At 40.3% G+C, this 24,218-nt stretch overlaps 1 protein-coding gene across 1 annotated transcript; it reads left to right on the top strand.

Annotated features, from left to right (window-relative positions):
• Nucleotides 1-1,656: 1,656 nt before the first annotated feature.
• rin3 (Ras and Rab interactor 3) lies at nucleotides 1,657-23,798 on the top strand. Its single transcript, XM_069160930.1, has 16 exons — nucleotides 1,657-1,756; nucleotides 2,798-2,885; nucleotides 4,543-4,665; nucleotides 8,324-8,861; nucleotides 10,066-10,177; nucleotides 10,329-10,401; nucleotides 10,535-10,626; nucleotides 11,121-12,198; nucleotides 16,174-16,354; nucleotides 16,521-16,692; nucleotides 17,045-17,166; nucleotides 17,374-17,560; nucleotides 20,809-20,940; nucleotides 21,099-21,265; nucleotides 22,128-22,242; nucleotides 22,724-23,798. The coding sequence occupies exons 3-16, from the start codon at nucleotides 4,631-4,633 to the stop codon at nucleotides 22,987-22,989; spliced, it is 3,270 nt and encodes a 1,089-aa protein (XP_069017031.1). The 5' UTR covers nucleotides 1,657-1,756; nucleotides 2,798-2,885; nucleotides 4,543-4,630; the 3' UTR covers nucleotides 22,990-23,798.
• Nucleotides 23,799-24,218: the final 420 nt, after the last annotated feature.

Below are 24,218 nucleotides of genomic sequence, written 5' to 3'. Positions count from 1 at the left end.
TCAATGCTCTTTGCACCCTATATGAGTATGTTTGCTTTTAATCAATGTGTGTGCTAAACTAGACAAGCCAGTTCCTTTGTTGCAAGAGAGGAACTCGTGGTTTGTGTATGTAGTAGTGACCTTTCAACTACAGTTATCTACATAGACTAACGGAAACTTTTCACACATAACAGTAACTTAATTTACACACTGACAATGAGTTACTATTTTTCCTAACACTACTGTTTTTCTGGATTCCCAGAGTATTCTTAATATTTGTATGACACAAATGAAAATCAATTTAGCTTTGTTTAGTTCAAAGCGGATGTCTCAGCAGTGGAAAACTCAAAACCTGAGAACTATATTTGAAACTACATTACTACATCCCAACGGTGGTTGTGGATTTTTAAAATATGTTTTAGCAGATATTCAACCATGCCAGTGGCAGTGATCTGGGGGCAAAAATGTCATTGGGTCCACCTGGCTGGTCTGAATTATGTGGATTATTGTGGAGGGAGGGCAAGTGCAATCTGTATATACAAACGGTCAAGATCTCACAGGATGAACTGTAGTCCTGATCCCCAATGGTGGACTAAAACTAAATACTTTTCCCCAAGGGCTGTACTTGAGTACAAATTTGACATACTTTTACTTTAAGTTGAAAACTTGAATAAATCTGAGGCTGAGGGTGATTAATTAAAAAGCCTTTAATCAGTCATCGCTATTCAATCATAGTTGTCAGGAGTCCTGTTTTCCTCCGTTTTACCCCCGATCACCTCTCCTCCCGTGTACCCTCAGTCCCCTGTCTGCTTGTTTTGTGTCCTCCTCTTCTCACCTCCCGTGGCCACGCCCCTCACCGGTCCCAGCAGCTGCAGCCACTCACCCCGGATCACCTCCTGCAGGTGTGCTGCATCTCCCTGATCACCTCCCCGGACTATATGTACCCTGCCCCTGCACTCCTCTGGTCGGTTCATTAGTTAGTCACCCGTCCGTCCGTCTGTCCTGTTCCCATTCCCCCGGCTCCTGTTCCACCTGCGGAGCTACCTGTCGGAGTCTCCAGTCGGTGGAGTTGCCCTCCCGACTCGGAGGATTATAGACTCTGCTTTTTCCAGCGGTCCCGTCCGCTGGTCTGCCGGCTGTCCTGCCGGCCGTGTCTCCCTGGATCAGTCGGTGGAGTTGCCCTCCCGACTTGGAAGCAAGTAGACACTGTAGGTGCCACCTTTTGGTTTGTTTGTTTGTTTTTATTTATGGAAATACTGTATTTTGGAACCGATCCCCGAGTCTGTGAGCCTGCATTTGGGTCCTGGTAAAACACTCACCTCATAACAATAGTAAAAACTCATGCCAACGCGTTTCAGCCTCTAAGGCCTTCATCAGGGCAGGAATTTGTTACTTGCCACTTAATGTTTAAATGTATGTTAAATTATTAACATATTAAGATTTTGATGTCTGCGTTTGATTTTTAGTCCGGACATTGTTTCCTATCATGTGTCTTTACCTGCTCCTATGTACTGGGTGACAATTCATTGGTCCATACTGGTCATGTGACCAACACATAAGGAACAGTCCAAAGGCAGCTTATTTCTACCTGCCCTGAAGTTCTTAGAGGTTGAAATGCATTGGCATGAGTTTTTACTGTGATTGAACAGTCATGAGGCCAATAGGCTTTTTAATTAATCACCCTCTTGAGTGCCTCAGATTTTTTTTTTTCAAGTTTTCAACTCAAACTGTTTGATCCCCAAACTGAAGAGCACCAGAGGGACGACAATTCACACACGTGAGTAGCACTCCATGCTGACTGTTTTTTTTACATACTTTTTACTTTACGCGAGTATTTCTATTTTATGCAACTTTTTTTCTATGACGTGGTAATGTCAGCACCACCCATATGTAGCTATAAAAATATGACCAGGTGTGAGTTGTATTATGAACATACAACCTTTCGGACAGTGTATTTTCTGTTGTTAAATATTCCATTATGTGATTGGTATATGGGCTTTACACGGCTTTATTCTCTTTATTACTCATGTTTAGCTCTATCAGGAACAAACTTCATGCTGCATGAACAGACAGTTGCTCCGCTCATTCTTCACTCCACATACCATTGTCAGTAAAGGATGTTGATAGACAGTCTAATCTCAAAGCCAGCTCCTGGTAAACAAATAAGTCACCAAAATCAAATACTCGGTGTCTGTTTTGACTAAAATGAAAAAAGGGACTGTGTTCAGAAACCAGATAAAAGATGGTCCTGGTTAGAAATCTATTCAGAGGCACCACAGTAAGCTTCTGGCACAGCATATGGTGGCCTGCTACTGACACAAATCAAAATTTCACATGCTGTAGAGTTGCCAAGAGCACCAGCCAACAAAAATGTCTTATGAAATATATAACATTACTTATATATTATAGCACAATATAAGTATATACAGGACCAATTATAGCTTTTTAACACTTGAGACTTTGTTCTTTTTACCTGCTGATATTTAGAGGTAATAGTCTGCTTTAATAAAAGAGGCTGCTGAACTGAATGCACTGCCAGGTGGTGGCCTTAAGTAGGCAACACTGAGCAGTTGTTGAAAACCACTGATATTACACCAAACTCGGGCGCAATAATTATGCACAGGCCTACAAAAACAACACATGAAGGTAGCCCAAGGGCCAAAAAACACCCTGCACTCCACAGCTTGATAATGTTACCCACATTAATTACATTACGTGAAGTAACATTTGGCAGACTTGCACCCACATTCTAAATGACTGATGACATCACATTAGATTTGACCTTCATTGTATGCATTTCACATTTTTTTTCCTGCAGGACTATTCCAATTTTGGACCCGACTAGCAACGAGCTAGTGAACACATAGGGGAGCATTTGGCAGCTGAAAAGTTGTTGGAGACCAAAGGTGAGTTAATATTCAACATGGGTTTAGCAGGTGGACAGAGACACGACTCAAAATAAAAGGTAATATGTAAATGGGTAACTGTTTGCTAACACAATCACCAAAAAAAACTTTGAAAGTGTGGGCAGTGCTGTTTTTAAAGCTTATTTTGCAGCCCTAGATAAATTGTAGCTTCACAGCTGTACTGATTAACAATTGTACAAACATTTTACCAAAACAAACTCTGAAGGTGACAATATCAGTGTCCTTTATTCTCAGCTGTGTTTACCACAAGTCAGAGTTGTGACCATAGTGCTACTATAAGAATTCATGTTCGTCCTTCACACCCTCCTCCCCAATCACCAGGACCATCTCTCGACGACATTTCTGTGATGAAACAGTGAAATGACTGACCGTGTCTCTTGGTGTGTAATAGGGTTTGTTGTTCTATTCCAGGGTACTGTAACTACAGTGTAAAGCTCCGTATCATAGCTCCCCCTAGTGGTTTCTCACCGCTGATGGAAATCTGCGTGCAGTTAACTTCACACTTAAATATGCTCAACTGAGCAGAGAGTCTGCAGAGTCAAAGCCAGTATGATCACGGGTGTTCACACAGGAAGCAGCTGCAAAGTCAAGTCGCCACGCATGGCTGCACTGACTGCATTGTTGTGTATGTGTCTGTCACTGACCACATATGCAAAGACCTTACCTTGAACATCTGTGGTTTTTACAATAAATAAAAGAGCTCTGGGACCGACAGGTTATCAGGGAGATTGGGGGCATTTTATTTTGCTTGTGGGCTGTAGGTTCAAAGTAAAAAAAAATTGAAAAGCATGGTGAATTGATTAAACGGTAATGTGAACTAACCAAAGAGAGAGAATGATCTTAAGAGCATACATCTGTAACAGATGTAACTGCTGCGAGTTGTAATGTCAGGATTCAAATTGTGTCTTCATGTTTGACTATTTTGAAAATGTTTAGTCTTTTCTCCTCGTTTTAATCCAAGAAAAAGCATCTGAAAGGTTATGGATACTTAACGGTGAAAGGCACATTTCTAAGTATCAATCCAGTTTCTTGAAAAAAATCCTCCGTAAAAGGGATAATACACGAGAGAGGAGATGAGCAAGTCACAGGAGGTGGGGAAGATGAGAACCAAAAGCAGTGGCATGGAAAGACGCAAATGGAGAGGGGTCAAAAAAAAAAGTGACGCTTTGAAGAAACATGAAGTTGAACATTCCACAGTTTGAATGGGGGAAGCATCTGGAAAACTTTAAAAGTAGAGGGGGGGAGGAGAGAAGGAAGAAGAGGAGGAGGCTACATTTAGGCCACACATACGGGATACCAGTGCAGTCATATTTCTATAAAGAAAGAACTGACAAAAGAAAAATTAGATTTGACCACAAAATTTTGATGATTGGATAACTTCATTACTCGAAAAAAGAGTAGCACTGCTAGGATCAGCGTGAGAAAGCATTAACGCACCAGACAGAAGACTGTGTGTCAGACACAAAAAAAAAGAAAGAGAGTAGGGGAAGTCTGACCAAAGTGCTCGGCCTCTTCCTGCCTGATGATCAGCTCAGGAAGTTGTGGCAGAAACAGAGGGGAGGGCTGACACACACATATAAACAGATTTTCCCTTTCCTTTTAGTTTGTCCTTATTCAGTCCTGCTTCGATCAACAGAAAGAAGAAAAAAAGGGGGCTGAGAAGAGGTGGGGTTTTCGATGGATCTGAGAGAGACGGAGCAGTCGAACACTCAATCTGTGGAAATATGATGGAAACCAGCGTTGTTTCCCAGGACACAGGGTAAGTTTGAGATGCGTGTGACCATGTCGCTGTGTGAAAATACAGAGCTGGAACTGTATTCTGTCGAGGCAAGAGGGGGGGGGGGTGTTGTAACTGTCGTGGGAGGGAGGGGGAGTCGAAGGTCGACAGTCAGGGCAGGAAAAACAGACGTGATGAGTCACTGACTAATAAATAGGTCAATGACTTTTCTGAGTTTTCGGAACATCCTATTTTCTGTTGTTTTACCAAATCTAATTTCGAACATGTCTAAGATCTAGTTTCAGTTTGTTACAGGAAATCTGACATTTGGGTTTGTTTTTCCCACTTGTATGGTAGAATCTGAATGGTTGAAAGTTACCACTAAGCACTTGAAAAAAGTAGATCAGATTGTTATGTGGCATGCGGAAATTTGAAAGCATGTTAGATTTCAAGTATAGACAGTCAAATGTTTGAATGACAAATGAATATTTCAGTATCTAACTACCTAAAGTTCAATCTTTTCAAGTGTTGATGTAAAGGAAAAATTTAATTTAGGTTTCCTTTTGCTAGTCAGTCTTACTTGGACTTAGTTTAACTCAACTAAGTCCACGTAAGTGTAACAGAACATGTTCCACATTTTTTTTATACATTAATTGTTCTGTTTTATTTAACTTTAGAAGATTTTTTTCTTCAAGGTAGAAATTGTAAGTCATAATAAAATAAATATAATTTAATTTCAGACCAAGTACCAGAATTATGATGTCTTTGTATTACCCTGAAGGTTATGTTGGGTAATGCAATGTTCGTGGTGGGTGAAGTATTCTGAGCCTTTTCTTAAGTAGACATACTGTTGTAGGATACTTTGCTAAATATACAGTACTATTAGAAGTAAATGTACTGAATTGGAAATCCTTTGTGTAAAAACACTTAATTATTTACGAGAAAATATAATCCAAGTATCAAAAGTAAAGTCATGAAGGAAGGTCGATCCTCTGAAGATATATATAACCATATATATGGTATTAATGGATTATTATTTACAAAGCATTAATGTGTAAACAGCTTTTACTGTTATTGTTGGTTTAGATGGAGCTAATCATTTTATATTATTTTGGGTAGTTTAAGATCTGTTGAGTACAAAGATATAGTTGCATGAAATGAAATAAAGTTAATGAAATGTGTACTTAAGTATGGTACTTGAGTAAATGTACTCGGTTTCATTCCATAACTGACTAAAGTAACAGTGTGCTATACAGGCCTGCAAAGAAATCTCACATCTATTTAAAACAATTGCTAAATATAATTCTAACACTTCCCTATCTATATAAATACATGTGTAATAAATGACCATTTGTTGTCTCCAAATATTATCAAAATATAAGTCGAATGCTGTATGATCTAGGATGTTGGTTCTGTGTTTAACTGACAACTACAATTTCTACTGCCATCACTGCTCTAAACATGAGGTTTATTAATCCCCGAGGGGAAATTTTTTCACGACAGCGGCATACAGGAAGCAATAAGATGATAAATAGCTGACCTAATGGTTATTTTACTCCTTTCCTGTCAGCCCGCATGACGCAAAAACAGGCCTCGGGTGTGTCTTGTAATCATATGATTGACTCAGTTTGTAAACTATTCCTCTTAAATCCCTACAAGATTTTTACAGGTTTAAAACGTTTGAACAGAATGAATTCAGCAATTTTAGGTAACTCGTATTTGGATTGTGCGTTTGCATGGATCGTTTTTCTCCAGCTCAAAAACGAAGCTCAGTATAAACGTTGAGATAGTTGGAAGTTCAGTCGGGGGAAAAAACGGCGTGTTACATTAGTCTTCTGATGTAATACATACGAAGTTTGCCTACAACATACAAATTATCTGCTGTAATTTCCAATACCAGTTTGCATGTTCTCCCTGTGCCTGTGTGGGTTCCCACCAGGCACTCCGGCTTCCTCCCGCCGTCCAAAGACACGCATGTCAGGTTAACTGGTGATTCTACAATTTGCCCTTCAGGTGTTAGTGCAAGCGTGAATGGTCTTTGTTTCCGTCTGTCTCTATGGGTTGGCCCTGTGATAGACTGGCAACCTATCCAGGGTGTACCCTGCCTTTGCCCAAAAGTGAGCTGGGATAGGCTCCTGCCCCTCCGTGACCCTGTTCAGGATAAAGCGGCTATAGATAATGGCTGGATGGACGGACGGACGGACGGATGGATGGAATTTCCAATAACTGTCTTACGCTTACCAAAGGGAAACTCATTGGACTGATCCACCCTTGATACAACCGTATTAAAGGTCACTGATGTGATTTATAAAACTAAGAAAACTTGGAAAACCAAGTTATGAGTATGCTCTGGTATCTAATGCAATGCTGGATGAGTCTAACTATAAATGTCTTGGAGATTAAACAAAAGTAGAATGTGTTGTCATACATACAAGTTATTTAAATCAAGGTTACTAAACCAATACAGTTGTTCCCTGTCATCTGAAGGCAAGGTGGAGTTACGTGGTTGCCTGGTTTTGCATCACAGGGAAATGTTGCAACCTGCCATACAATAGCCAATTTAACATTCAACGTTTTAAACATCAGTATGGCATTAATGTCAGATGATCATGATTGTAGCTTCTATCCAAATGCTGATCGCTCAAATTCAAGACATTTTTTTTTTAATTCCCACACTGACTCCACCGGTAAGGCCCAGCGTGTTGCACTCGACTCTCTCCGTCCTTCATGTTCTCACAGGGCAAAGATGAGGATAAGGGACAAAAACAGCCAAATTGCCTATCTAGTGCTTGTAACATTAACTAGCACCTAATTAGCCTTCTGAAAAATTAAAGAAGAGAATTAAAGAATTAAGAAACTATTTTTCTTCACATTAACTCTCGTAAACAACAACCAATGAATTAAGCCTGATACCTAGTTTGTATCCAAAACCTAACATTGTCCAAAAGCTGTGGAAAAACATTCATTAGCAGCATTTTCTGGCAATTGTGGTTCAGTTTTAGTCAATCCCACACACCCCATCCTGCTGCCATAAATACTGCCGCTTTTGTGTATTAAGATGAGGTTGAAAAAATAGTCACCGACAAATGCTCTACGATGTGTGGCAACAGGTTTCCTTTTTTCACATCAACATAACATTACGCTGTTCACCATATCAACCTTAAAAAGGCGGCAGTCCATCAATATTGTGTTTACAGCTTGTTCTGCTGCCTTTAAGTAAAAAATAAAAAATGATTGCAGCTTTAAAGACTGCAGTTGTCCTTAAAGACGCTCAAACAAGGCTGAGAGTCACAAACATGGTGGGAGGTATAAATGGACAAGACACCGTTTTTGTTTTGGTATTTTCATAGAATTAGTTAACAGTAAGAAAATCTCTTTGATACCAGTTTTATCCTTCAAGCTGAGAGCAGAACAACTCTCTGTTTTGTGTCGTAAAGCAACCTCTGTTAAGGCAAAACAATGTAGCACATTCCTTAAACCGCTGCGTAACTAATACTCTCAACAACAGCTGCAGTTACTCAGTGAGAAACACGTCATGTGTCACAAACCTCTTGCAGTTCACAAGTCGAACTTAGTCTGTTTCTGCGGTCAAGTTCTGGTGACCAGCTTCTGAGACTGAAACGGAGGTGAGCTATAAACAAATTCTCCACATGATCTTTCACCCTCTTGACTTTTAGCGTTTTTTTCTTTTCTTTTGCAGCCACACAAGCCCTCTGACAGGAGCACTCAACACTCCATCCATCTCTTCACCTTCTCCACCTTCGCTGCCCTCTCACCCTCCAGCCAGGCCATGCCGACCCAAACCACCACCTCCTATAGTGAAGGCCTCCTCTCGACCTCCACTGCCGCCGTCTACCCCTCCATCCGTCCCTCCTCCTCTCCCTCTTGTCTCTACTCCTCCCTCTTTCTCCTCCAGCCCTCTTCTGCCTCTTCCTGCATCTCTTTCTCCTACTCTGGTCTCTCTTTCTTCCCTGCTTCCTCTGCAGCCATCTGTCTCTTCTGATGGGACTCCTGCTTTTTCTCCTCCTCCTCCTCTACTTCCACCATTATCTCCTACAGTCTCATCCTCCACCTCCTTCTTACCACCCCCTCCGCCTCCCCCTGTTATCCCACCATCTTCACCAGCTCCTTCTGTGCCGAGTTCTTTAGATAAGTTGGTTGGGAGCACATCTGTGTGGCAGCCCAAAGGACTGAGCCAAGACCAAAGCACTAGTATAATGGAGAAAGAGACAGCGGGGGTAAGACACACACTTCTACCCACTGTTTTCACATAACATCTCAATTAGAGTTTGCCTCTCTCTAAAAAAAAAATTATTATTATTATTTTTTTTTTAAATACAAGTTTTGGATGTCTTATGACAAATAACTGGAATTCTTTAACTTGCTCTGAAAGTTTTCTTTGACACGTTTGATGCAATTCTTAAAATAGAAGACTTTACTTTGTAGTTCTATAAGTTCCAAAGAGTGTCCAGTGAAGTTTCCCAGAAATAACTGTATAATTTGCAACTAATTACAGGGTAAAGAATATGTATAAACTTATGAGATATGTTTAGTTATGTTGAGTTTCTTAGTCGGTTATTATTTCAAGATGAATTTTCCTCTGTTCAATTGAAATGAATAGTTTAATATTCTCTTTAACTTTTGATGCTAGATAAGAAAATTCAGTACCATAACAGTGCAATACATTACCAAGTTCTATTTTATTTTCATATTTTTTTGGGGATCATTGGTGACAAGGAGGCTGTGAGGGTTTCTTTAAAGAATGATGACCAATGATCCCAAAAAAATATAAAAATATAGAAATAAAATAGAACTTGGTTGAACACAGCTGCGGGTCATTTTGACACGAGGACAACAGGAGGGTTAAGTATCTTCAGCAACAGGACATGTTCTGCTTAGCTCAGCGTAAGGACAGGAAGCAGAGAAAAAGTTTGAAATATACATCTAATATACCCCTCATTTTTTATATCAAACAAAACTGAAGAATCATGTGTATTTTTAAAACATTTTACACTGATTTCATCACTGAGAGATTACCAGGAATCAGCAGAGAGGCTGGAGTTTTAATGACCTATAACGAGCCTCTTTCAAAAAGTCTTGAGTTCATAGTTACACCATTTTGTTTTTAGGAAGTTATTGGAAACTATGACACTTGTTAAATACAGATATTATCAATAATATCTGGCAGCTGTAGCAAAAAAATATTAGTATCAGCTTTTAAAAACGTACGAACTGATTAAGGCTTAATGCTTTCTTTTTCTGTTGCACGAACTATGATTATAAAAAAATCGAATACAATATTATAGAATTGAAACAAAATTATAGACTGTAGTGTTGCATACTGTCTGTGATTGTGCACATACTGTATTTCCAAAACGAGTCAGCATTTTACTGTAATTCACTGAACATCAATGTTATAACTACTCATTTTGACATTTACAGGCGTTCCTGGTTCACAGTACAGAGGACAGGGCCACAATGGTATTGGTACGCCTGCCTGATGAGCAGGGAGCACCGCTTGTACACAATCTGACGGTCAAACAACACAAGACGTGTACGTATTACGAACTAAAGCAGCGACTGCTTTGGACAGCTTCCATCGAAACTTGATGGTGGAAATACAAATTGCAAGAATTGTATGGCTGGTCACCAGATAACATTTCAGAGCAGTTAGTGATTTATTCTTAAATACATTTCTGTCTCAGTTGTCCATTTGGATGGTTCCTCTCTGGTTTTTGATGACATCTTCAAGCTGATCGCCTTTTACTGTGCCAGCAGGTAACGCATACAAATCTGCACGCACATATAATATTAACATACACACTATACATGCAGGACTCTGTTTTGTGATATAAGAACTTGCTTACACACAATACTGTTGTTTTTTTTTCTAATTGAATCTACCAATCAGGGACATCCTGGCTGTACCGTTGAGGTTACCTCAAGCCATTTCCACAGCAACAAAGACCGAGGAGCTGGAGGTCATCTCAGCTTTGGGTGCAGGTAGATACATCTGTCATCAGCGGATTGGTCATGTTATCACAGGGCACAGCAATGAAAGATGGAAGGAAATGGTTCTGCATTGCATGAAAACACATAAACAACAACAGGATATACAGATGTTGAAAATGTCACAGAATGAATGCATGAACTTATTTCCTTTAACATTCATTTAAGCATACTATTTAAATAAGCTACTTCTAGTCCAAGAGAAAAAGTCAAGAAATACTGGACTATGAGCTGTAACTCTGACCTCCAAAAGAAAAATAAATCCCAATAAATGGACCGGGTGCCGTTTTTCAAAAGCTATTTCCCAGGTCAATAATGGACCATCAAGCTCAACAGTCAAAGTTTATATGTAATTGTATAACGTGACAAACAATTATAGGGAGCCAAAAGAATGTTTATACATTATCAATAAGGAAAATAAATGTGAAACTGATAAATTAACAAAACAAAACAATTGTTTTTTTTGACACTGACTGCTTCTGCTGTAGATTTCTGGACATCTGAAGTGAACCAGCAGGCTAAGAACAAGGACCTGGTTTTGCATCAGAACCACACCATTCAACCCAATGTGTACTTGTATGTCAACCCAGTCACTGTGGAAGAGAGGCCAAACAAAGACCTGAACCACTCCTCCATCTCCAAACATGATGTCATCACCAATCGGAACACCACCTCCTCCTCGCAGAATGAAACGGCCTCACAGCTGGCAGGCTCGCAGGTTAAAGATCCGACTAAAACCACACCCAACCAGGACATTAAATACAAGCGCCCACCACCCCGACCTCCTTCCCTCAGCTCAGGTTCTGGGATGGGCCTCCTTTTCTCCCCTCCCCCTTTGCTTCAGACTTTATCTACAGGAACTTCAGAAGCTGAGAGAAAAGAGGAAGCAAAGGGAGGAGTAGAAGAGAGAAAGTCAATGTCAACGTCACCTCCTCCGTCGAGGCCTCCCGTCCCCCCGCAGAGCCGAGCTGCCCCTCCTCTGCCTCCTGCTCCTCTCCATCGTACCTCTTCCAGAAAAAGCACTGACCGAGAGGTAGGAGAGGGGACGGAGAGAGAGAAGGGACAAAATCCTGCAAAGAAAACTGAGAGCGAGGAGGGAGGTGAGAGAGGAAAGGAGAAAGCAGGAAATAAACCGGGTGTGCTTTGTGAAGGTGCTGAACAAGAGAACAGTAGCCAACATCAAGAGGAGGCAGTGAACGAGGATGGAGAAAAGAGAGGGAGAAAGAATGAGAAGGAGGAAAAAGAGGTGAAAATGGAGAATGAGGACAAGCAGAAGTCCAGTTCCCAGTGTCCACCATCAGTAAAGAAACCGTCTCGTCCAGTTCCTCCACCACGGACAAAAGCATGTCTCCCAGACTCACCTGCGTGCCCCAACCAGGCTGGAAGAGGATTAGCCAATCAGAACGCTGGGGTGAGAATACCCCCTCCATCCCCTGCACGGCGACCAGATGTGTCACTGTACTCGCCACAGGGGAGTGCTGTGCTGGGAACTGACCCCGACTCCTGCTCTACCAGCAGCACAGAGGAAGAAGGAGAGCCGAACCAAGAACAGGAGCCAAACCACAAGTAGGTCCGAGTCTTTCACTGGGATGTGTTAAAGAGGAGGGAATTCAGTTGTCATGCACTGCAAAGAGGCATCTGTAAAACTGTTGTCATTACACTTCAACTGCTAATAAGATTAGGTTTCACTCTTTCTATCGTTTTTTTTTTTTTAATCCACACATGTGCAGAGCAAATTTTTTAAATCTTTCACTGTATATTCAGGAAAGGGACATTGTACCTTTGAGAAATTTTTTTTTTAATTAAGCTCAGGCCTATATATGTAAGCATTTCTTCATTGAAATGAATACACACAACGGTTTGAAATACTTGATTTAAAGTCATTTGCAAAATGTATATTGTCTAAGAGAATATTGCCCATCGTCCTTTTAAATGTATTAGTGTTTTTTTTTAAAGAAAAAAATATATCTAGCACCTAAACTTTACTATTTCACCTTTTTCCGTTATAAATGCAACTACTTTTCGCTTTATTTAAAAAAAAAAAAAAAGATAATGCACACTGGACCTTTCAGTACTACTTTATTGATATTGGGCCCTATTTTTTTTTATCAAACTAGGCACAGCGCAGGCGCCGCACAAGAGCAGGTGCTCTGGGGGGGGGGCAAGTAGGTGTGGCCAACTTGTTTGCTATTTGGTGGACCGTTGGCACAACTCTGGCGATTTTGAGGAGCAAGCAGAAGTAAATTCCGCACACTTAAAGCTCCCAGTTTTTGAGTGTGCCTAATTTACTTTCCAATTGTTAATGAAATGGCCTATGCTGCAGTGCGTAAATTGCCCTAACCTTTTATGAGTAAATGATGCAGTGTCAAACTCTGTGGCCTTGCACGGCCGCCCAGATTACTAAACCACATGATGAAAAGGGCTTTTGAATTGTAACCCCTTGTATGTGTAATACAACTGCAATGCATTTGCAATTAACCTGAGTGCCTTCAATATTTTATAGCTGAATGTGGCTACTGCCTCGTGACACGCGCCAACTGCCCGATTCATGATTAACTGAATCAGAAGGTTTCATGCAAGTGGGATTAAATATGTAGGACATCCACCAAACCTGTCGGTGAGATTTTGGATAGGTCTGTTCATGCGTGTTTTAATCCACTTAAGACATGAAAATAAACCTACTCCGTTTGTGCTGCACCTAAAATGACATTTTATTCATTTTCTGAATAAAACAGGAGTTATAACCTCCTGATCAAATTCATTGCATTTTCTGCTGCTGTGATTCAGCAGCACTTCGAGTCTTAAAAGAGACGTAGTTGTTATTATGAATTGAACTATATCAAATGGAAACCCAAAGCACTACTAATTAGGCTTAAATACACACTTTTTAAACTGAAATATAGATGATCCGTTACCCCCATCATTATGTAATTGCCCCCTCTGAAAGGTCTAAGGTCTGGGACACGCTGCCTCTGTGGCAAAAGCCTGGGGTTCCCAGAATGTCTTGATTTAATTTTTTCTGCACTCGTTAGCAGATTAGAGCAACCACACAGCCTGCTTGATACGCGTATCACGTGCAGTCATACCTCACTTCTGCAGTGTATCATCTAGAAAATAGACACTTATTTTTTCACACGTGACGTGCGGGTTTTCCAGAAACAACTGGCAAAAGATCTTTGTTTGCATGTGGACTATATAATCGTAGCAAAAACCCAATGTAATTATATAATGCCAATAATTTAACAAGTGCAGGGCAGTACTTTTTCTCCCTCTGTCTATTTGCATCTCTCCTCGCTGTGTCGGTTTGAACAAGAGTAAAACAAAAATCACGTGACTGCTTTTTACAACTTACACCATTCATTACTGATGGCCATTATCAAAGGGAAACTCATTGTAGAATGTAGCAGACACACTAGCAGTGTGGACACGTGAACCACAGAATTACAGCGAGGGTAGACCTAATGGACCACCCACGCACGGTGTGTCCCAGGCGTAAACTAAGGGGCTTACATTAGCTGCTGCTGCTCGCATACAATTGCTTTGGTTAGCATTTGGAGCCTTTTGCTTTTTGCACGTTTTATCGTGTTGTAGATCTCATTTTAAAGTTGCATTTTTCCCATTAATCTACACGAATAACCCAAAATAACTAAATGAAAGTATGTTTGTAGAATTTTTTTTTTTTTCCAAATTCAAAGTCTCTCATTTATACAAGTATTCACAACCTTTGAACTGAGTAACTTGGGCACATGATCAGGAAGGTTATCAAAAACCCAACAGTCAATCTACATAACTTCTGTCCTCTAAAAGAACCTGCCAGAAGGACGACCATCGAAGCAGCTCTTCGTAAATCAGGCCTTTAAGGTAGAACAGCTAGATTGAGGACACTTTGAGTAAAAGACACATGATAGTTTGCCAAATGCCATTAATAGAAAAATGTTCTTTTTAAGCAGAACTCTGTGTCCGGTGAACAATATGTCCTACTCATCACCTGGATTTATAAAATCCCCACAGTGAAGCACAGCGGTGGAAGCTGTATCCTGCTACATGGAGAGATCCTTAAAGAACACCTCCAAAGCGCAACAACCTGAGATCAGAGTGATCATTCACATTTCAGTATGACAGTGAACGAAAACATGCAGTCAAGATAACACTGGAGTTGCTTCAGGACAGGTCTGTGACCGTACTCAAGTGGCCCTGCTTAACCCTAGACTTAAACCCCATAGATCATCTTTGGAGAGAGCTGAGGATGGCAGTTCACAGTCTCTTTAGATCCAATTTAAAGGAGCATGACAGGGTCTGCCAGGAAGAATTTGAAAAACCTCCCAGATTCCAGTTTGTAGCCAAGACGATTTGACATTGTAACTGCTGCCAGAGACTTTCACAAATTATTGAATGAAGGGTCTGAATACTTTTGTGAATGAGAGATTTATTATTCCCAGTTAGAGAAACTATATTCCAAAATCTAATTAGCAGTTAATTATGAGAAGCTTTCCACTGGTACATATTTCAGGCCACAAAATAAGGAATGACACAAGGTAAATGCTTTTGATTAAACTAACCCCGAGCGGACTTTTTATTTTGCCCAGCTAGTGAGGATCTCAGAATAGCGAAGTCTTATCTTTCCATTTTCTGGCATTCCAACATTTTCCTTTTTTTTTTTTTTTTTTTTTTTAATGAGAAGTACACTATTAGGTCTATTTATGTAGCTTTTGTTTTAATATAGTTTCCTTACTGCCTTGGCATTTTAATCAAACTTTTCCAAAGAATTTGCCGAAGTTAAGTAGCCAAATTCATTCCCTATTGAGTTGTTGTAAGCAGCAACACGCTAACCCGAACCCTTGGCCTGCTCTAAAGTGGCACTTAATCGACATGATCTTTGAAAGGTTTCTCTGTAACTTTGTTTCAGCTTCTACCCAAGGTAGATTTGGTGGACCACAAGTGTCTAATCTGGAACTCTTCTTCCTCTTAATGTACTTATGCACAGACTCGCATGCTCTGTAAAAATAGCAACTAGCTATTCACTGGTAAGACACAGCCCCATACAACCAATATAGGATAGTGGCCCTTCAGTACAGTAGCTTGTCTGCATGTTGCAGTATTATGTGAAGATGACTGACAGTAAATATTACAGTTTCATGCAGCAGCGCCAATGGTGAAGTGCTGCCAATGTGGACACGCACGCAAGCGAGCCACAGCTCTGCAGCGTGATAGAGGGAACACAAACCACACAGCCTGTGTGTGTGTGTGTGTGTGTGTGTGTGTGTGAGACCCCACAAGGGGCTTAGATTAAGTTTGATTCATTTAAGTTACTTAGCAACTTTTTTCCCCCATCTAAAATCAAATGAATTGCTGTGAACTTAACCTTTTATAGTTCCACAAATAGAAAAACATTTCGGTTCTTTGATTCTCAAGCTAAAAACTGCCAAATACTAGAAAAACATTGTAAAGTACATGTGGAGGAAGCATACAAAATAGTGTGAAACAGAAAGGCACTTGATATAGAATTACAGTTTCTTAGACTTTCTGTTTATTTCTTTTCAGTCGCCCTACAGAGAGACGCAGCCCCAAAGCAACAGTAAGGAGAACCCCCACGACTGTTATGTTGGGCCGAGCTCGCTACCGCTTGTCTACCGTCATCACCGGACTCATCAGTCACGACCGACGCCTCACGCAGCGCATCGTGGAGCTGGCCAGGGACCCTCTGAGCTACTTCGGTAACCTAGTGAGTACACAGTGTGTGGGGGGGGGAGAGGGGACTATTCTTACCTGTTTTGAATTTGAGTTCAGTCATGAGCTTGTATATCTAAATTCCTACAGATAACAACAACGTATTAAGACTCAAATTTAAATGGAAAAAAAAAGTAAAAATGTTCATACTTTGCATTTAGGTAAAAGAGCACCGTGCTTTCACCTTGGAGACCATGTCGAAGCATGCCTTCTCCACTGACCTGTTACAGGAGATCAGACAGATGATGACTCAACTGAAGAGTTATCTGCTGCAGAGTACAGAGCTGCAGGTCATGCTGGAGCCACAACATCAGTACACACAAGACAAACTAGGTAACTTAAAAATTTTAAAGAAATGCTTAATTTATGATTAAAAAATAAATAAATAAATAAATTCTCATGAATTATTGAGATCTTATGTGGAAGCCAAATAGGACATTTTAAAAAGCTTTCGTCTTTTAGTTCTTTACATTGTTTGTACTACATGTTTTCTGTGGGTCAGGAGAGAATAGCAGTGCTTTCAGCTTGGGTTTGGAAACCAAAAATCTATGTCAGAAAGTATGTATCGAAAAGGGTGATCTCATGAAAAGGTACTATTGAGTTGATCCAAGTTATCTATTGTTTGTGAGTTCAGATATTAAGATTTGGAGATAAGAAACGTATTAACTAAATTGTGTCTTTGCAGAGAGCATAGTAGAGTCAGCTCTGTGTAAAAGTGTACTGAAGCCACTGAGGGAGCCCATATACGAGAGTCTGGAGAAACTGCACAACAACAGCAGCAGCCTGAAACAGCTGGCACAGAACCAGGTGGGACTGCACATGAGCTTTTTTTTTTTTTTTGGTAAATCTAATATTGAATGACAGTAGTTGTAAAGTTACTACCAACATTAGGATTGCACGACAGCTGCATTGAACTATGTCAGTACACTCAGTACTCGACAAGTACATTTCTATTCATATCAGCAGTAGCAGGAGTTTGTGATGCTGATGGTGTGTGTATTGTGTGTATGTTAGTCTGTTGTCCTGGGCAGTACCACCACAGCATTGGGAATAACCACCGCTGTCCCTGAAGCCTCTGCCATGGAGAAGATCAGCATCAAACTAAACAATCTCCATCAGGAGTATTCTCCCCAGAAAAAGATCGAGCTGCTGCTGAAGACCTGCAAAGTCATCTATGACTGCATGTCTGTCAGTTCTCCAGGTCAGAACTCTTCTGATTTATTTAATCTCTGAATCTTAACGTTCATCTAAAGTCACAATTTTTTGTCACATTGTAAAGCGAGAAGTAAACACACTGTACCTCACCTGGAGGCAGGTTATTTGCCTTGGCACTGATATAGAAAGCTACAAGATAGTGAACATGAACGCTAAACTCTTCTTAATGTGATCATAATATCCTCTTAGGTCAGTGGAAATATTGATTGTAATTCCAAATGTGGCCACTATGTCAGTCATCTGATGGGCCACCACTGTAAATGGGTTTGTGGTGATCCCCTTCCACTCATTAGATGTTTTCGTACCACAGGAACCTTTTCATAGTTGTAAGAACGGTGGGAGAAAGTACCCCCTTTTTTGTGTCCATACCGTCAGAACTGGGAACCATTATAGTTCTTAGAACTTTGTTTTAAGGGACTTTTTCAAGCTTCTACTTCCATTTTGGTACTTTTCCAGAACATGAGGAACTGTAGGTATACAGTGTTTGGTTTACCTTCCCATCAGATAGCCCTGTTATGTGGGAACTGAAGTCATTACAACACTATCTTGAAAAACACCAGGCTCCCTTGACGAAAACGGTATTTTTTACCTTGCAGAACACGAGTTGTTATTCTACCAGGTGTAGACTTGCTGTGGATGGGTCAGGAACAAAAACAAGGCCACCAAAAAAAAATTTGTATGCTCTATTTTTAATATTTTCACCACTTTTTCTGTCAAGATACTTTATGATAATGACTTTAAAGCAAGTAAATGAAGAGAATATTGGACAATTGAGGAAAATGTAATATACAGTGGGTACGGAAAGTATTCAGACCCCTTTAAATTTTTCACTTTGTTTCATTGCAGCCATTTGCTGAAATCAAAAAAGTTCATTTTATTTCTCATTAATGTACACTCAGCACCCCATCTTGACAGAAAAAAACAGAAATGTAGAAATTTGTGCAAATTTATTAAAAAAGAAAAACTGAAATATCACATGGTCATAAGTATTCAGACCCTTTGCTCAGTATTGAGTAGAAGCACCCTTTTGAGCTCGTACAGCCATGAGTCTTCTTGGGAATGATGCAACAAGCTTTTCACACCTGGATTTGGGGATCCTCTGCCATTCTTCCTTGCAGATCCTCTCCAGTTCCGTCAGGTTGGATGGTGAACGTTGGTGGACAGCCATTTTCAGGTCTCTCCAGAGATGCTCAATTGGGTTTAGGTCAGGGCTCTGGCTGGGCCAGTCAAGAATGGTCACAGAGTTGTTCCGAAGCCACTCCTTTGTTATTTTAGCTGTGTGCTTAGGGTCATTGTCTTGTTGGAAGGTGAACCTTCGGCCCAGTCTGAGGTCCAGAGCACTCTGGAAGAGGTTTTCTTCCAGGATATCTCTGTACTTGGCCGCATTCATCTTTCCTTCAATTGCAACCAGTCGTCCTGTCCCTGCAGCTGAAAAACACCCCCATAGCATGATGCTGCCACCACCATGTTTCACTGTTGGGATTGTATTGGGCAGGTGATGAGCAGTGCCTGGTTTTCTCCACACATACCGCTTAGAATTAACGCCAAAAAGTTCAATCTTGGTCTCATCAGACCAGAGAATCTTATTTCTCATAGTCTGGGAGTCCTTCATGTGGTTTTTGGCAAACTCTATGCGGGCTTCCATATGTCTTGCACTGAGGAGAGGCTTCCGTCGGGCCACTCTGCCATAAAGCACCGACTGGTGGAGGGCTGCAGTGATAGTTGACTTTGTGGAACTTTCTCCCATCTCCCTACTGCATCTCTGGAGCTCAGCCACAGTGATCTTTGGGTTCTTCTTTACCTCTCTCACCAAGGCTTTTCTCCCACGATTGCTCAGTTTGGCTGGACGGCCAGGTCTAGGAAGAGTTCTGGTCGTCCCAAACTTCTTCCATTTAAGGATTATGGAGGCCACTGTGCTCTTAGGAACCTTGAGTGCTGCAGAAATTATTTTGTAACCTTGGCCAGATCTGTGCCTTGCCACAATTCTGTCTCTGAGCTCCTTGGACAGTTCCTTTGACCTCATGATTCTCATTTGCTCTGACATGCACTGTGAGCTGTAAGGTCTTATATAGACAGGTGTGTGCCTTTCCTAATCAAGTCCAATCAGTTTAATTAAACACAGCTGGACTCCAATGAAGGAGTAGAACCATCTCAAGGAGGATCAGAAGAAATGGACAGCATGTGAGTTAAATGAGTGTCACAGCAAAGGGTCTGAATACTTATGACCATGTGATATTTCAGTTTTTCTTTTTTAATAAATTTGCACAAATTTCTACATTTCTGTTTTTTTCTGTCAAGATGGGGTGCTGAGTGTACATTAATGAGAAATAAAATGAACTTTTTTGATTTTAGCAAATGGCTGCAATGAAACAAAGAGTGAAAAATTTAAAGGGGTCTGAATACTTTCCGTACCCACTGTATAATGTCACCCGAGGTCACAGTGGCTGTTGGATACTGTTTTACAATTTTTTTCACCTCTGATCATTTTCTAACTATCCTGACAGAAGCAGTTTATTTTTATAGTAACACATCTCAGCTGGTCATATTTAAAAAATACTTCACATTGGCTAAATAAATTGTCTATGGCTGTTTTTGGACTAATCTAACATGTAGATGCCAGTCTGCAAGCAAAGTACTGATTAAACATGAAAAGACAAATTTATCCTTTTTGTCTTGTAGGCAAATGGTACCTATGAAATATAACAGCAAACCTGCTTTTGATTATATTTATTCCCTATTTTCTCCCCAGTACATTTGATGCTGCGGGGGTTGTAGCTGAAAGAGAAAGGCTAAAACTGCCATTCATTCCATAAGAACACGTGAAATTAAACTTTAAAATCTGATTTTGCACATCTGTGAACTCATCACATTTGCAGGACATTACATCAGTGCAGTTATTAGTGGGCTATTTGTGGTATTACACTGCACATTACGCATTCTGTTTATATTGTGTACATTTGCAGTGTGGTACGCTACATAGACTATTTTAGTACTCTATTGTGACATGTTATTTGTATACCGCCTGTTTCCGTTGGTTCTATTTTTAACCCTAACCCAACCTAATGTTAATAGCTGGATCGGGAAACCGTGTGTTGTCTTATCGAGTTTTTAACCATCTTCATGTGACCACTTAGCGTGAACTCGTTTCTTAGGTTGAGACGGTTAAAAGAAAGATATCCTATGTTGAATCTGCTAACGGGCCTCCGGAGTTTATTTATTTGTGTGTGTGTTTAGGGCGGGCCCATGGCGCTGATGACTTCCTGCCTGTAATGATGTATGTCCTGGCTAGATCCAATCTTTCTGCCTTGCAGCTGGATGTTGAATACATGATGGAGCTGATGGACCCATCACTTACACTCGGAGAAGGTACACCGACAAATACATACATATAAACAGTGTATTTATATATGAATACATGTACACACAAACATTGTTTCAATCTGATAAACACCAGTATTTCCTGATATATCTGTGTTCATGACATCATCGATAATGCCCTACTGTGTGTGTGTGTGTGTGTGTAGGTTCCTATTATCTGACCACTACTTACGGGGCGCTGGAGCACATTAAAACGTTTGACCAACAGAGGTCAGCAACACGGCAGCTCAGCAGAGAGGTTCAGGACTCTATCCACCGCTGGGAGAGACGACGCACACTAAACCAGGAGCGCATGGCCCAAGGATCTGTTCGGGTACGGGGGCATGCGCATATACACACACACACACACACACACACACACACACACACACACACACACACACACTGCATTATCTACAATGTCAGACTCCGTGATTAGAAACTGTCACAGTGACTCACATGATCAAATAGACACTGAGGATTTGATGCAGCCAGTCTATGTACCATGAAGGACAATATAATTATGGAAATGCAATATGTATCAACAAATGTTTACAAATAAGAAGGCATATTTGTAAACCCGAAAATAAGCAGAAGGTTTGAGGATTTGCAAACATTTAAAAACCAAACAAACGACATGTAAAATGAGGAAGATATATGTTCTGCACTATTTCTAGGTTAATAAAACTAAAGTAAATTTGTGTACAGCAAAGTTGTTTTAAGTCCATTGAAGCAGTGTTCAGATGACGGGTGGAGACTTGATCAGGCCGATCAAACTGCGCCCATTGTTCACCTGTTGCAAATGCAGCTGTGTCTCATCCAGTACATTGTTGATTCGTAGCATTGTTATAGTGGGAAACAGAACTAAGATGGGACTCTGATGTGTGTTGAAAAATTGCATAAGATAAACAAACAAAAAAGACAAACCCAAGGGAGGCTTTGGTGAAACAAGCTCCAGCCTGTGATTGAAATCACTAAACAGCTGCTTTGTAGGAGGAATTTGTAGGTAAACCTCCACACACACACACACAAAAAAAGAAGACGAATGGAGGAAAAAATAAACATCCTAAACTAACAAACCTACTGTAACGTGACATGAACACGTCGGAGCACCGGGTCCGACATGACACGAGAACAAAATCTAGGTAATATTGTGTGCAAGTTTGTGTGTAACTGTTTTCTTGCGTGTTCTTTAGGACTTCCTGACAGTGTGTTGTCCTGAGGTTGGAACCAACCCAAAAACTATGGGTGTCCTCCCCACGACGACGATCCAACAGCTAGTCGAGCAGTGTGCTGCATTCTTTGAGCAAGGTGAATGTCTGAATTATACAATATTACTCTTTTCAGTTGACAAAACTTGCTTTTTCAAACTATTAATTGTGCTATTCCTGGACTGAATAATGCGCTTCCATTAGGCTGGGGAATTTGCAAGATAGAGATTTTTTTTTTTCTAAAAGTATAAACATTGATCCAGCAAAAGATGAGCTATCCTGGCCTTGGCTGCGAACTATGGAATCCTACACTTTAGCAAGGCAGATTGCTGAAATTTATCTTCAGGACTATTTTCTCTTGGTGCACTCGTGTGCAACAGGGAAATGAGAAAATAAGAAAAGATAGAATGAAAATAGAGCAGGAGGAAAAGCAACAAGTAATATTTGAGCAGTGTTTAAGGTTGTGAATGTGGAAAAAAAAGTGTTCTTTGTATGTGGTAGGGTTATTGTCACTCTATTATATTATCACTGCATTGTTATTTCAGCAGGTAGTGTCATGCCTCCTTGTTTGTCTTCCCCAGACTCGTATACACTCAGTCTATATAAGAATGGTGTTCACCAGCCAGTAGTGCCTACAGAGCTGGCCATCAGTGTTAAGAACAGCTGCCAACCAGGAACCTACTGCTTTGTCTATCATCCTATCGGCCAACTCGGCAATCACCCGACCCGCAGCTGCCCCACTGACCCGCCCCCAGCTCCACCTGAACAAAGCTTCTTACCAGCTGATGCTGTTGTTGTCAGTACTGCAGAGCCAGAGGCGGAAGAGGAAAGTTTGATCTCCTTGTAATTGCTCCAGCATCACAGGTGGCAACAGATGTATCGCTATGGTAACTACATCCATGTGGCTCACAGCATTGTTGTGGTGAGTGCTTCAACACAATACGTTTTTTTTTGTTTTTGTTTTTTTACGCCGTTTCAATCTCAGCTCTCGCTTGAAATATTGATCTAATTGAAACTTGGACTTTTTTTCTTTTTTTTTTTTTTAAGTGCAACTGATATGCACCAGTGCATGCAAGGTAACATTAAATATATGTGATGAAACAAAAGTAGCATAGCTCCTTTCTTTTTAATTGATTTTATATGAACTTCAGTGCATCACCAGAGACAACTAAAAGAAGACAATAGAGATAAAAGGCTGATTTTTTTTTTTTTATCTCAACAAGAGGTCTGGAACCTCTGGGAATGCAGGAGGATGTGGTATTATATATAAAAAATACATGTAATGGAAAAATGCACATATTGTATCATGTTTATACTTTATTCTTCTCGCTGAAGTACAAGCCTTCTGCCTCAAACGGTAATGGACTGTATTATTACTGATTACTTGTTTCAGGAATATATTAACAGGAAAAATCTAATTTCTAAATAACGGTCGACCACATTTCGATCAATATTAACTTTTTGGAAGAACGGCTGCTAAAACACCTTAAAGGGATGAAGGACTGCAACAATTCTTATTTAAAGCACAGGTTCAGTAGCAGCTGTATGGACCAACAACTTTCTAAATCCACAAGAAGCTTTAAGAGATTTCATTTCACAGTTTGTCTTCTAAAAAGCGATATTGGCTGTATTGTAAATAAACTATCTTTTATAACTTGTTAATGCTGTCCCTTGGTTGTGTTGACATTTTCCATAAAGGAGTTTCAGTGTTTAACAACTACAGTATAAAGTATAACACTATTGGACAATAAGGACTCAGAAATCCTCTACAGAGCAGTTATAACCCAATAATAAGTCAAACTTGTGGGTTGCCAGGTTGTAAAAAAAAAAAAGCTTTAATTATTTAAGTATAACAAACATTTCAGACTGCATTATCACCATATAAAATGAATAAATACTGACCTAAGGGCTTTTTGCAGCCTGGAAACTACAAATATGTTCTTATCAGCACAAATACAACAACAAATCTGTAAGGTATGACTTACTACCAACAAATAAAGCAATTATTTACTCAACCAACACAAAGAAAATACAAAGAAGGGAGCAAAATTGAGAAGAAATAATGAAGGGAAAAAA

The sequence above is a fragment of the Embiotoca jacksoni genome, unplaced genomic scaffold (genome assembly GCF_022577435.1).
Source record: "Embiotoca jacksoni isolate LCO1_2020_lvr unplaced genomic scaffold, fEmbJac1.0.p SCAF_27, whole genome shotgun sequence".
Lineage (NCBI taxonomy): Eukaryota > Metazoa > Chordata > Actinopteri > Embiotocidae > Embiotoca > Embiotoca jacksoni.
This window is presented reverse-complemented; position numbering and strand designations above follow the sequence as displayed.

Excerpts from the sequence above, each read along its gene's own strand:
- rin3 (XM_069160930.1), top strand. The coding sequence starts at position 4,631 with ATGATGGAAACCAGCGTTGTTTCCCAGGACACAGG. Across the intron at positions 16,355-16,520 it reads TGAGCTACTTCGGTAACCTA|GTAAAAGAGCACCGTGCTTT; the intron begins GTGAGTACACAG and ends CTTTGCATTTAG. Across the intron at positions 22,243-22,723 it reads TGCTGCATTCTTTGAGCAAG|ACTCGTATACACTCAGTCTA; the intron begins GTGAATGTCTGA and ends TGTCTTCCCCAG.